The sequence below is a fragment of the Osmerus eperlanus genome, chromosome 13 (genome assembly GCF_963692335.1).
Source record: "Osmerus eperlanus chromosome 13, fOsmEpe2.1, whole genome shotgun sequence".
Classification (NCBI taxonomy): domain Eukaryota; kingdom Metazoa; phylum Chordata; class Actinopteri; order Osmeriformes; family Osmeridae; genus Osmerus; species Osmerus eperlanus.
Genome location: NC_085030.1, coordinates 11,397,721 through 11,411,990, shown reverse-complemented (window position 1 = coordinate 11,411,990; position 14,270 = coordinate 11,397,721). Strand labels below are relative to the sequence as shown.

The following is a 14,270-nucleotide window of genomic DNA, read 5'->3' as shown; positions in this document are numbered from 1 at the left end:
ACCGATGTGCAGGGAAGGCAATCTGATAAACAGGGATGGGAGGCATGGGTTTCGGGAATATAATTATTCATGGGCCATTGCTCAATGATAAATGGCAACTATATGGAAGTACATTCTACAAAGATTAACCGATACACTTGGTTGAAGTAGTTTGTTTTGCAATCGACTACAAACCAGGTCCCCACGAGTATGGTACATTCCATGCGTCACTGATCAAAACAAAAATGGCACATGCCAGATGAATCTGCAGCCTATCTATAATTACAAACAATTCAAAGTGCGCTGTTCTAAAAACGAAACTGAACCGACAAACCATTGAACCGAGACATCGAACGCTGACACTGGAGAAAACCCGTATCAAATAACTTCGGTGTCACAGCATGGCATTTCAAATGTCAACTCTTTCTGCACGCATCAGACTTATAACCTCAGGTGGTCCACTTTCCCGAAGCCGTGGTGACTTTAGTAATGACTCAGTTGGGTTCAGCGTCAAATTAAGAAATATTTTCAGTGCTACTCAGCCGAAACGTCAGGTGCATTCTCTATTTCGCACTGGAATTGCAGAACGCGTGGACAACTTTTCAACAGCAACAGTTTTAAAGTCGTTCAAGGGGCAGAACTACGGTCGCGCCTGCCGAGAAAAGAGTGGTACGGTTTACCGAATTGCCATCGGCGCATTTGGAGTGACAACTGCGGTTGCTTGTCTGCACGCAAGTGCCCAGGTCGCTATGGCGGAAGCGCACCTGAATCTTGACTCAGTTAAAAGCAACTGGAATAAGGTGAAGGGTGAGTTTAAAAGTTTCCACGAGTGGACGAGTCAGTCAATGAGGATTTTCACGAAACTGCACGACGTATTTCTGTGTAACCCAAAACAGTTTAGCCTTACCCGAAAGCTCTGCAGGGTTATATCATGCAACACACTGCTAGGCCTACTTGTCGAAATATCTCGTGGCCACAGACATATCCTATCACAAACATGGGAATCTAATGTGACTATGCATCTACATTGATCAATGCAAAGTAGCCTCATTGCTCTCTCTCTCTCTCTCTCTCTCTCTCTCTCTCTCTCTCTCTCTCTCTCTCTCTCTCTCTCCTCTCTCTCTCTCTCTCTCTCTCTCTCTCTCTCTCTGCCTCATTGCGCTCTCTCTCTCTCTCTCTCTCTCTCTCTCTCTCTCTCTCTCTCTCTCTCTCTCTCTCTCTCTCTCTCTCTCTCTCTCTCTCTCTCTCTCTCCTTCTCTCTCCTTCTCTCCAGAAACCTTGCTATCCATGGGTCTGGAGGATAGGCGTAAACACTACAGGAGCTCTTTCCTGGCCCTGAAGGATATACCAGTGTGGAACCAGGAACGAGGTAGACTATACAGTCACAGCTCTGTGTAAAACAAGCCTCCTATCCAGATGTACCTACTGTACACCACAAGAGGTGGAAGACCTCTGTACCTTGGGGACCCTTCAAGACCCCAGACACAATATGAATGCTGTTTATACGTAGCTTCGGGCATTACAATCTGGCCTCTGAAGGCTAAACCCTCCCTTACCAGACAGCGTTTGGCTTGTGTTGCAAAAGACAATTTATTGTGCCAGGCTTAAATAGAACCGTGAGTAGCCAGTTACTGTAAGAGTGCAGTAAGTAGTATGGCCTTACTCACTTAGATCCCTGCAGGTGGTTCATATGGCCCTCAAAGGTCCCTAGTTAGCAACCTGCTTGACTGCTTTTAATGTTCCCTTCTGTGCAAGCTTGAGTCTTGAGTGGTCTTGAATCACACACTGAGTTTGAAATTTGCCCCAACACCTGTGACACAATTTGGATACGTCCTACTCTCATTCTACTTGCATAGTCCTATATTATTTATTTTTGTAAATTCAACGACAGGATAGCATTTATCTGTTCCTCGCCTGGACCTCTTTATCAGGTGCTGCAGCTGTCAAGCCTCACTTCCCCAGGAACGAGGCGCTGGATAACAAGATCTCTCTGTTCAGCGGCGACATCACCAAACTGGAGGTGGATGGGATTGTGAATGCAGGTAACCATCTTACAAGCAAACAGAATATATTGTGATACAGGCCTACTATGGATAGCCCACAGTATTGCAAATACTGACTATTAATAACAAGGACTACTTAAAATTTGTCGACTCTTTTGAGAAGACTGTACTCTGGAGGTACGTGTGTGATTATGGTGTAAATGTAATGTATTAATTTATCAGATGCTTTTAATCCATATCGATGTACAAGGGTGTATTCGAACCTGTGTCCTCTTGATATACCCTTAAACGCTCTACCAGTTATCTATACCCATCTCCACAGATGGTGTATGTGCACGTGCTTGCGTGCATCTTCTCCAGTTTCACCCAGAGACTGCCTGACTGGCCTCTGTTGCTCCACAGTTCCACTAGGCATTGTGCCATATCTTATACATGGCATTTGATTTGAGGGTTGTAAATAGTCCATGAAGCCAGACAGCAGTCAGACACTGATTGGGAGTCTAAATGATGCAAGTCTCTTTAAGGATTTATATTACTACTTTCCATATCTTAATATTCCGTTTTTATTTAACAAAAAAATGAGAAAAAGAAGGATTGGGATAAAAAATAATGCAAGAATTGCAATGTAAAAATCTGATCTTTACTTTGGACAGCCCACTTTCCACTAATTACCTACTGTGTACCTGTAGAATCAACCTAGAGTTCATTGGCTAGTTAAAGTGCTTTGTGTAAATATTTGACCACTAGATGGCAGCTGAATCCCATCTGAATTCCATAGTTACAAAATGTAATTGGCAGCTTGCCAGTGACTGGGGATCAGAGTCAATGAGCCTACACACATTAGAAATAATGGTTGATGGAAATTATATCATAGTTTGTTGCAAAACTGATGGTTTTTCTTCAATTGCTTGTTTAGTGTTCCTCGTTGTAAAAGTGCCACTGAAACGAGAACCGCCTATCTCTCGTTACCAGCCGGCTCCTGCTGCAGGCGTGTTTACATTTTAACAAGCGCTTTTATAGAGTCCTGCTATGCAGAGTGGCACTGGGAAACATGACCAAACTGCTGTAAAGCCTCGTAGAGGACAGCAGGGTGCTCAGACCAAGGTGAGGAGGGGAAGGGGGGGACTGAAGACCGATGGAGAGGAGACAGAAAGAGAGAGTGGCCCTCAGCCCCAGTGATTTTGTCATACAGACTGTCACTATGGCAACCGTGAGGTGTAGCCGAGCAGAGAAAGAAGAGGCTGTCAAACGTTGTGGCTTTGAGTAATTTTCTATTCAGGTTAGTCAAAAGATAAGAGGTGCCTGCACATTTTGGGGAGGAGGGAGGCAGGGTGTCTGGGAAGAGATGGCATTTCTAGTTTTATTTACACACTGTGAGTTATCTCAAGTTTCCCCAATCTGGCAGTAATGGCCCCAAAGAGTCATATAGACCTACAAACATTCAATTGAAACCAACAGAGACCACTTAATGGTTTGAGGGTTCTTTCTCAAGCACACACACACACACACACACACACACATTCTCGTTCTCTCTTCTTCCCCTGTCTCTCTCCAAAATCACATCACCCCCCTTCACTCAGACATCATCGATCAATCAGGTGTATTGTGGGAGGGGGGGGGGGGGAGACTGTTTGTCGTTTGTGTCGTTCTCAATAAAGATTGGATTTACAGTAACACTGCCCCTCCCCCCCTGCGTACCCTCCCCACTTTTACTGGTCCTGGCTCCTGCATCCCCCCCTATAAAACACAGCCAACATAAAACTCCACAAGCACTTAGGAGCTGTCCTCGAGATGGGAGGAGAAGGGATGGGGGGGGTAAAACATCCTTCTCTTTACACCCCTCAATCACTCCATCCACTCTCATCCCAGATAGAGAGATGTATCAGCTCTGATGGGTTGGCTGATTAAGATGGATTGCAATGAATTGTCTTTGGAGCGGTGTGTGTGTCTTTGCTTCGACAAAAGTGCTCATTTCTAATAAGTGAACTGCAACTTTTTATTCTAAACTTCCCAACCAATGTGACCTCACGTCATGAGTCAGATTTTCAAAGGCCTCTAAAAACGCATCGGTGGACGTTTTCATGTTCTTATCAAGCAAAGGAATTCTCAGTTTCTTTTTCTCAAATGATGAAGATGATCTATTAGTGTTCTTGCTGGTGTAGCAATAACCAGGTGTGTGTGTAGCTATGTGTATAAGAATGTCTGGTGTCTAACCTCTCTGTGATGAGAGTCATTGCCTTCTTCTGCCAGGTCGGTGATAACACTTGTGGTCGCTGTGGGGGTACCTGAGATACAAGATAAGGACCAATCACATTCAACAGTGGCAGAGCTGCTGAAGTGTTTAAACTCCTTTTCAGATAACATAGCTGCCTCAGGTGGAACATGGATGGATGGATGGTGGGGATTAATGATGGATGGAATTGATGATAGAGGGGGTGGAATGATGTACGGAATACGAATAGATGGAAAGAAATAAAGGAGGGGTGGGTGATGGGAAAAAAGGACTGGATGGATAAATGAATAGACAGCAGAAGTAAACCAGGGCTGTAATGTACAGTAGGGTATATTGAACTGTATTCCACTGTACCAACCCTAATACTGTGTATTATTGGAGTATTGTTGCCTATTGCATGCTAGCTGTTCCCAATCGCCATAGTGACAGGAAGTACAGCCATTTCTAGCTGGGGCCCTCGAGCGAGCTAGTCCTGTCCTCCCTATCTCCACTGTAGTTACAGTGTATGTATCTCCTGTAATTACTCCACCAGCTCTATCTACTGTACTCAGTCTCGGGGCGCGCCACACGCTCTATCTGCAGCACGACAGCTGTCTCCACTCAAAATCAGACACAAATCTTTTTGCGGGGGGGGGGGGGGGGGGGGGGGGGGCTTCAATAGCTACGGCGTTAGCCTAGCGTGTACATTATCTCAGCTGGAAGGTGTATCCGCTGTCGACTGTGAACTCCAGTTCTGGCTTGTCTCCTTGTGGTGACGGGATCTCTCTGGTAGCTCCTCTGGTCGCCTGCCGCTGTCACTGAGACACGGGCCCCCATGGGGGCCGTGTTCCAGGCTCTGAGGCCCTCCCTCCCTGCCTGCCCATGCTGATGGACTGCCATCTTCATCCTGACTGAGGCACGGCTCCAGCTCCTGAGGCTCGGGCCTGTCTGATCTCATTAGCGGACGTTAGTTTGTGCTGTGGAGCGCTGCTCCTCTATATCATAGTGGCTCTCGACTCAGCTCTGCGAGCTGGTCAACGTTGCTCACTCTGCTGCAGTCTACTTAACTCAGCAGTCCTCTACTGTTATGTCTTTAGTGAGGATATGTCTGCTTGTACAGTGTTGTATTGAACTGTACTCTGCTCAACTCTGCCTAAGGACATTCCAGAACCACTGCTGCCGTCACACCGTCAGGACTTTGCGGAGCTGAATTCCTCTCACACTGTTATAGATCGTTACCCAGAATGAACAACCCAGATGCATCTGCTCTGGGTTTTATGTTGCCGAGTTAACATGGCCTGAGTCAGTCCCTAATGACCGGCACTTCTGTAAACTAACAAACAAAAAGTAGTCGCAGAATGGGGGTTAGAGAAACTGAATGAGTTTGCAGAAATTCCCCTTCATAGTAATTATTTCCTCCCCTCGTTAAACGCCTTGCCACCCTTCCCCCCTAATCAATCGCCTCTTTAGCTGGGTAGGAGGAAGCTAGAGGCTCATTAGTCTGATTGGCCCAATGAGGAAGATGGAGACGAGGAGTCAGGCTTCTCATCAGCACTCTGCTCATCAGAGCTGCGTTCATCAACGCCGGCCGCTTGCTCGCCTCTGTACCTGTGTTCAGTGAGGCCGCAGTATTTCCCAAGAGTTGTGTTTGCTAGTTGGAAGCTCACATAGGTTGTTGTGAGTGAAGCAACATGGTCAGTGGGGGGGAAACGAGGCACAGCCCCTGATTTGACCTCTAAAAGGCCACCGTATCTTCAAATTCAGCCCGGTCTTGTCCCATTTTCCTCAATTAAAATAAAAACTCCCAGCAGAGCAAAACCACCCCAATTTAGAGGGCTCCGTGTTTTATGCAGAACACCTCCCATGGGATGGGTATTTAGGGGTTATGTGTCAAACCAGATTTACTTTTAAAAGACCAAGATACTGTACATCACATTTGCAATAACATTTGGAATCAGGTTTTGCTACCCAATCCCAAAAGCTTCTCTGTTTCTCTCACTCATTTGTCTTTTTTTTAAAGTATTATTATTTTTTATCTTGCACATATTCTGCTTTGCCATATTGGCCTTCCCTCCTCTGTCTGTCTTCTTCTATTCTTATCTATCCATCTTTGTTGTCAGTGTTTTTCCACCTCAAAGAATGCTACCCTGGACCACACATTAGTCCTACAGAAATAATGACATTCTATTCAAAGGGCGTATTTATCCACTACATCCACTAATGTCATTATTATTCAAGGCGGTGAGAGTGGCAAACGCAGCAGTTACTGTATGGTGATCGCCATGTTGTCTTTGTGTTTTTTTGTCATCTACAGTGGGGCTGAGAGAGAATACATTGGAGTGAGGTACACAGAAGAGAGCACTTTTATGCCTTTCTGTTGTGTATCTCTACACATTGAGGTTGCAAACAAAAACACAAAGCTACCAGGTGTACAACGGGGTGCTGTCATGCCAAAAACTGTCCGACAGTATAGTATTGTACCTGCGCGCGTTGCTGTCTCAGGAATGACGAACGAGTGAAAACTTCAAATCTTATAGTAGGCTAAATTGGTTTAAATAGGTCTAAATACAAAACTTCTTACCTAGCAACCAGAAAACTTCCCCCCTAGCGCGTAGCTATCTCAGGAATTGAAGGTTGTCATAGCAACGGAGCGTCCTTGCATTGGAACGGCATTGTGACATCAGCTTTTGGCACTAGGACAGTTTTTGGACAGAGCACCATCAAACTCTTTTGTGCACTCTCAAAATGAAAAATAATATTGGTATCTTGTGCACTCAGTTAATCTGGAAGTAGTGACACCAGCGCCATTCATTTGGATGGAATAATTGAGTAAGTGGCCTGGTGCGCTGATGGTACCTAATTGGTCTGTGTGAAAAGGAGTAACTGCAGGGATTAAGACACCCTAAATTGACAAGGCTGAGATGGAAGTTTACAACGTTGCTCTCATAAGCCATTCTTGCGACGCCTTCTCCGTGGCAAACTTTGTGGAATCTGCGCAAACACACCTTGGATTGCATGAAAAAATTGAATACCTGGAACATTACCCATTTGAGAGCTGTGTTGGACAAGAGCGGGAGCAATAGAAGATCCAGTGAATTGTATCCATCCAGAAGAGTCTGGATGGATACAATTCAGAGGGAGGACAGCTGCCGCCCTCGTGGGTAGACTAGTAGTAGATTTGAGTGAACGACTCCTCTGGTGACTCCCTGCTGCTGTTGTTCCCTCTTCCTCCCTCCGAGGTGAGTGCAGGGTGTTGTTATGACGTCTGTGCCTGAAGACGTGTTATTGTCTGTTACCCTGGAGGTGGAAGACAGGTGTGTTTGTGTGTGCATGTGTGTGTGCGCGCGCGCAAACAGTGAGAGATGATGCTTGTGTGGTACTAAGGCAGTGTCTTATGGGAAGTGTAGTTCTAGCTCAGATTGTGTCTTGTTGTAGCGCTCTGTAGACAGCTTTCTCTGTGTGGATCATTAACAAGTGCACTTTCCGCATGGGATGAATAACAGGAGCTTTAAAAGAGTAAGGCCAACGCCTGACACACAGGAGGAATACACACACACACATTCTCAAACAGTTTGTTTAAGATGGACACTTATACACTCCCCCTGTTCGTTATATTGATCTGTGCTTACACAAGCATTAGCACTCACTTAGAATGGAAGGCATGTCCTCACTCAGACACAGAAGTACAGACTGTGCACACACACACATTAACACACACCATACTGTGCACACACACACATTAACACACCATACTGTATGGCTAAGCCTATAAATACAGGATTAGGAACATCACCAGTCAAATCGAATGATGAATCATTCATTCAAGATCGTTTTGATCAGCAGAATTTGAGAACAGATGAGAACCTTGTGCTGTTTCAACTTTTCATTCTCATTTTGTACACGGTCCGCAGAAACACACATAAAAGCTTTTTACTTTTGACAAGACCTCTTTATTTTGTGTAGAAAAAAAACAAATAGAATTCACACCATTTCAGTTTTATACAGAGTGTGTATTTGAGAGAGAGCTATGTGAAGGAAGATTCTTAGAAAAGAAGGCTCTAAAGATTAAAGACTCCCCATTGCTCCCCCGCTGGTCAACAAATTGGAAATTAGAAATTGAACCAGCGAAAGATAATAAGACTGCAAACCTACAGTCTGTCTGTGTTTCTAAACCCTCCCAAAACCTCTATTTTTCATTACCTCTCCCTCGCTCTCCTGTCCTTTTTTCCCCTTTATTGTTCAGTCTGGCCATAACAGCTTGTGTTAGTATTTAGTCATTGCCTTGTTCTGGGTTGTTTGTGGTAAATATGCATGTGTAAGTGTGTGTTGCACAGTGCTGTGGGTGGGTTCCTGTCTGTAGGGAACGGGTCCCTGCCTGGCCTGCACTGCAGGGCCTGAGTCTGCTTCCACAATAACCAGCCCTGACCTCCACACAGGAGCCCCTGACAGAGAGGGATAGACAGCTAGATACATGCTGATTCCACAGCCTGGCACACTGTGGCTAACTAGACGAATGTTCCTCTATTCAGCCTTTTTTGGTTACTTTTGGGTTGTTTTCCTTTTTGATTGGATAACTGATGCGTCGTTGATTGTCTTGACATGCTTGTCATTGCCTGATAATGAGGTTTAATGTGAGGCAAAATAGAACAAAAATGTTTTTTTTTTTTTGTGTTCCGTAACTTTAAATCAACGTTCACAGATACACTTTGACTCTTTTCAAATAAAACCACCCTTGTTCTACACTCTAGACCTTACTGTGTGAATCAGAGAAACGTCATATATTCCAAACGAAACGCTATTAATGTTAATATGGATGTGAAAGGGTGTTGACTATGCTTTCCTTATCTCTACCTTCCACACTCCCTCCATCCCCCGCCTACTTTAGTCTCTGACTTCTCAACTACATGCCCCCTCTCCCAGTCTTCATTTGCTATCCACCTCTCACCAATTCCCCCCACACCTTCCTTCAAGCCCTTTCGATCCTCTGCCCCCCTGTCTCTCTCTCTCTCTCTCTCTCTCTCCCTCCCCCGTCTCTACTCCCTTTTTCCTTCCCCTCTCTGTCTCCCTCCCTCCCTCCCTTTTCTCATTAGGGCCAGGCCCTTGCTGCAGTAAGGGCCTCCTGTCTCTGTCAGAGCGCTTATCAGAGCTGTCAGCTCCCCTGGCAAGAACAAAGTCTTCTCCGCGGCACAAAAGACATTGAGAGGAGAAAATAAAGAAGGGAGAGAAAGCCCCCTTTTCTTCCCCCCCGGGGGGGGGAGAAAAGTAGGGAGTCACAAGAACACATCATCTATTTTATTTGTCAGTCATGATGTGTCGTCAGCCCTGGGTGAATGTCTACCGTCAACCCCCCCCCCCCCATCACCTGTGTCTACACTATATGCAGCCCCCTTCAGTAGGTAGTGGTGTAGCTAGGCTATCTCTATACACAAGTGTCCCCTCCTTGCTTAGTCTATATGTTGTCCCTAAATCACCTCCCTAAGCCTAGAACTCACTGAAAACCAAGTCACCGTACATGGCATTATCACGAGCACACAACAGCATGTCTGAAAGATGCAGATATAAGAGAATATAACAGCTGGAAATAAGAACATACAGTATAACAGAGTAGCTTTTGAGACGTCGCCATGGTAGACCCATAACTTCCCATCTCTCGTCTTGACTACGCGTGTCGTATGTTACATGTGACCTATAGGGCATGTTGCACAGCCTAGCGTCAGTTTGCAAGCTAAGGTACACACATATACAGGGTCTTTCCGAACGCAAACAGCAGAGGCACAGAGGCACACTTTGGAACCGAGGGCAGGAAACGCCACCTCCACGCTGCCGGACATCCTCTTCAAATGGCGGACAGCTGATGTGGAAGGCGGCCCCGGGGGGGCATCACGTGTAGGCGTAGTCTATGTCGGGGATCCCGCCCTCCCGGTAGCCCCGGTTGGTACCGTAACCAGGATTGTGACTCGACTGGGAGACCAGGGTGCCGTTGAGGCTGCTGCGGACGGGAACATGCCCGCCGCCGCTGCGGAAGGTCCCGTTGACGTGCGAGGGGAAGATGGTGTGGACGTACGTCACGTCCTCCAGCTTGGCCTGCAGGGGATGATGGGCTGCCATCGGGGTCATCTGGAAGCCCGGGGCCCTGATCTCCAGGATGGAGTTGTCCTTCTTAGTGCCGGACTCCACGTAGTCATCGTAGTGCTTCCCCACCCCGCGCTGGGCCCGCCCGTAAGGGGCGGAGTCCTCCGAGGCGTACGCGACCCGCTGGCTGTACCAGCAGAAGATCCCAAAGATGAGCAGCAGGGAGACCAATGCCGTGGCACCGCCGATGATGCCGGCCAATGGGAGGGCTGTCATCTCAGGGTCCCGGCCCTCCCCTTCGGCTGAAGGCGGAGCATCGCCTGTCTCTATCTGAGCGCAGGAGGGGGGCATGTCCGCATCTGAGGGTCCTCGCTGTGAGCCGGCAGGGCCGGCCGTGTGGAGGGGCAGCAGGCATATGAGGTAGTGTGAGCGGGGGGTCAGTTGGGTGAGGAGGTACTGCTGCCTCTCCCCGGGCACCAGGGTCTCTGTGATGGAGCCCAGCGCCGCCGTGTTGCCCAGACGCAGCCAGGATAGGCGGAAGGAGGGCGGCGGGCGCGGGCACAGCCAGGTCACCAGCACGCTGTCACCCGAAATGGACTTGACCACTAGTTCCAGGGCATGGGCGGCCGCGTGGCCCCCCTCACCTGGAGGCAGAGGCATCACCAGGCCGGGCCACTTGGCACGGAGGGTGTAGAGGGAGCCCTGGGTGGGGGTCTGGGGGGTGGTAGTGCCACTGGGGAAAGGATTCCCCGCCAGGACTTCGCCCCCCTCAGCCCTACCACGCCCCCCCGCCGCGGAGGCTACGTTCACCCCTCCCCCCGACGGCCCCCCCTCGCATTGTTCCATCAGCCCCGACAGGTCCCGGAGCGCCTGGCCCCGCACCGCCTCGGGCCCGTGGCACACCAGCCCCCGCACGGTGACCGCGGCCCCGCGGGCGTGCAGCCAGGCGTGGAGCCAGCGCAGGTTGCAGGCGCAGTACCAGGGGTTCCCCCGCACCAACAGCAGCTCCAGGCCCTCGGCGTCCTTCAGCAGGCCGCGGGGCAGAGACGTCAGGTTGTTCCCCGACAGGTCCAGCCTCTGCAGGCGCCGCATGCCATCCAGCGAGCCCCGGGGGACGTGGGTCATCCCGTTGTCCTGCAGCTGCAGGCGCAGCAGGTGGGCGGCAGGCAGGTTGAGGGGCGGGGCCTGCAGGGCGTTGCGCACCAGCGAGAGCTCCGAGAGGTTGGAGAGGCGGGAAAAGGTGTCGTCGGCGATGCGCGTGTTGGCCAGCAGGTTGCCGTCCAGGACCAGGCGGCGCAGGGAGGCCAGGCCGCGGAAGGCGTGCGTGGGGATGGTCGTGATCCTGTTGTCGTCCAGCCGCAGCTCCTCCAGCGAGGACGGGAGGCCGGCGGGGATACTGGACAGGTGGTTACGCGACAGGAAGAGGAGGCGGAGCCGGGGCGTGCCTGAGAACGCCCTCTCCTGGATACTGACCGTGGAGATGGAGTTGTCGTCGAGGTGCAGGCGCTCCAGCAACGGGTACCGCGCCAGCGTCGCCCGCGGTAATGTTCGTATGTTGTTGTCCTGCAGGTGCAGCTCGCGTAGCGAGGGCGGCAGGTGGATAGGAAACTCGTCTAATTGGTTGGCGTAGAGATAGACCACCCGCATGCTGGAGCTGCGTTCCAGGGACTGAGGCAGGCCGCCGTTGGTCAGACGGTTGCTCTGCAGGTAGAGAATGGTGGCGGTCAGCGGGAGAGGTGGGATGGCACTAAGGCCGCGGTCGTTGCAGTAGATGTATCCCTCGTCACAGCGGCACACGGACGGGCACGGGAGCTCCTCCTCCCCGCCCTCCATGGCCACGGCGGCGGCTGCCGCCAGCTCCAGCATCTCGGCCACCAGGGTGAGGCACAGGAGGAGCAGGAAGAGCCAATCACGGAGCTCGGCGAGGCTCTCGGCCGCCATGTTTCTGTGACAGAGAGAGAGAAAAAAAGAGGAATAAGCTATACTTTGATATCTTACTTGTAAGAGATTGTGAAGTGAGCCATGAAGTTCGGCAACACTCAACATCATTTATATCTAAATGTTGTTGATGGCTTTTGTTTTCTATTTAGTGCCTGGTACCCAGTGTGAGAAAAGATTGAGTTGTCTTTAGCCTAGCTGTCAAGATGAAATGGGTCAGATTTTCCAACTGGATGAGAAATGGACAGGGAGAGAGATGATTTAGGGAGTAGGCGAGAGATTAAGAGAATTCAAGAAAAATTTGACAGTTGGGAGAGTGAGAGAAAGATTCACAGAGATTAAGTTCAAAGAGATACAGAATGTGAAGTACTTTGAGAGAGTGAGCCCCAATTTATTTTTACGATTGTTATAATAATAATAAAAATAATGAACTGGATCTAAACTGCCCTTCCTGTCACCTCCTGAATGAAATCGGCACACTCTTCCCATGTATTAGAATGATTTAAGTATGGACTCAAGCAGAGGTTTGGAAGAGTTCACAGCTCAGTCTGTGGCAACATCGCGCCAGAGTTCGGGATTTAGATCAACAGCCAACAGACAGACGATCGCTACAAGCGACCATGTTTTATGCATGCTGCCTCTTGCGCTTGTTATTGTTCTCCCAAAATGTGTATAAATTATTCAACTGTGCGCTCCTGAATTCCCGAGAAATGTTTTAGACTGTTATTTGTATCCCTGTTTTACTTCTTTTTTTTTCTACCATCGTTTATGCGTTACACGCTTTAGCATTTCATTGCTCATCTCCTCTCATGGGTTTTTGACAGAAAACGTTTTAAAAAAAACAGATATATTTATTAAATTCTTGTGTAATTTACAATGCAGATTCTCTGTTGATCTCTGCCCGCTATTACACAATGTTATTTATAATCAGATCGCTGTGTATACTGTGTGTATTGTTTACCAGTGTACTATATATCCTATGTGGTGTTTTTTACTTTGCCTCAGGCTTCCAATTTGTGTCCCCCTGAAAGGCATGACGTGATTTGACAGTTCATTTGACAAACAAAACCTCAAAAGGCAAGTTTTTTTTTTCAAAGTGTGTGTGTGTGTGTGTGTGTGGCCGGCACACACACACACGCCCAACCCCTTCCACACACACTTAAACGTGCATGCGTTTGTGCTCGTGCGTGTGCCAGTGTTTTCCAGGCTTAATACTTTATGCAAAACTGCCCCTTAGCTCCAGTCAAAATTCATGCAAAGCAAACGAGAGACGACAACAGTGGGTGAAGAGGGAGGAAGGGATTGAGGGGGATGGAGAGAGACAGATGGAGGAGAGGACAGTCAGTCAGGGAGAGATAAGACTAGTCCCTGGCAGCATTTGTATGTGAGCGAACAGCCAACAATGACTGAAATTGGTCCTAAGCAGCAGAGAATAAGTGTTGATGTTGTCGGGCTGGGTCTTTACACGAAAATAGTATCTCCGTGTCGACTGCACATTGTTGTGTTGTAGCAGATTTGTCTGGATAAGTGTAAGAGCTGGTATGTGTGTTTGGATAAGTGTAGAAGCTGGTATGTGTGTCTGGTGGTGCCACCGTGGCTCTGGTGCTGGACCGGCTTCACACGCCGGGTTATTTTTAGAACCAAGCAGACGTTTGGAAGCATTGCCAGTGCAACAGTGAGAAGGAGAGATGGTAAGTGTGTGTATGTGGGAGAGAGATGTGTGTGTGTGTGGGTGTGTGTGTGTGTGAGAGAATGAGTGAGAAACACATGAGGGAGAGTGTCAAGGTGGAAGATAAAAAACATATTGGAAAGCATCCTCTATGAATATCAACGAGAGTGCCTCTCCTTTCATAATGATCCCTTTGGCACAGACCTGAGGCACACTGTGTTTGTGTGTTTGTGTGTGTGTGTGTGTGAGCATGCACGTGAGTGTACGCGTAGATCCTCTTGTCCACATTTCCGCAAGAGGATTTAGAAATTCTTTGCTTTGACTTTTTCCTCAAGTGCCCTCTGTGTCTTTCCTATCATCCTCCTTTCCAGATTTCTCTCCACTCCTCCACACTCCC

General features: G+C 48.5%; 2 protein-coding genes across 4 annotated transcripts in view; one reads left to right on the top strand and one right to left on the bottom strand.

The window, feature by feature from the left end:
* The first annotated feature begins 16 nt into the window (after window positions 1-16).
* Window positions 17-14,270, top strand: part of macrod1 (mono-ADP ribosylhydrolase 1) — a 40,598-nt gene continuing 26,344 nt past the window's right edge. For 2 of the 3 annotated variants that reach the window (XM_062476322.1, XM_062476323.1), the window contains exons 1-3: window positions 17-786; window positions 1,253-1,348; window positions 1,911-2,021. In XM_062476322.1, coding sequence (XP_062332306.1) covers window positions 381-786; window positions 1,253-1,348; window positions 1,911-2,021 — 613 coding nt within the window. In that variant the 5' untranslated portion in view covers window positions 17-380. The remainder of the gene's footprint in view (window positions 787-1,252; window positions 1,349-1,910; window positions 2,022-14,270) is intronic. The other variant, XM_062476324.1, reaches the window with a different exon arrangement.
* flrt1b (fibronectin leucine rich transmembrane protein 1b) lies at window positions 9,546-12,207 on the bottom strand. The gene has a single exon (XM_062477012.1). It carries the CDS (start codon window positions 12,205-12,207, stop codon window positions 10,075-10,077), a length of 2,133 nt encoding a protein of 710 aa, XP_062332996.1. The 3' UTR covers window positions 9,546-10,074.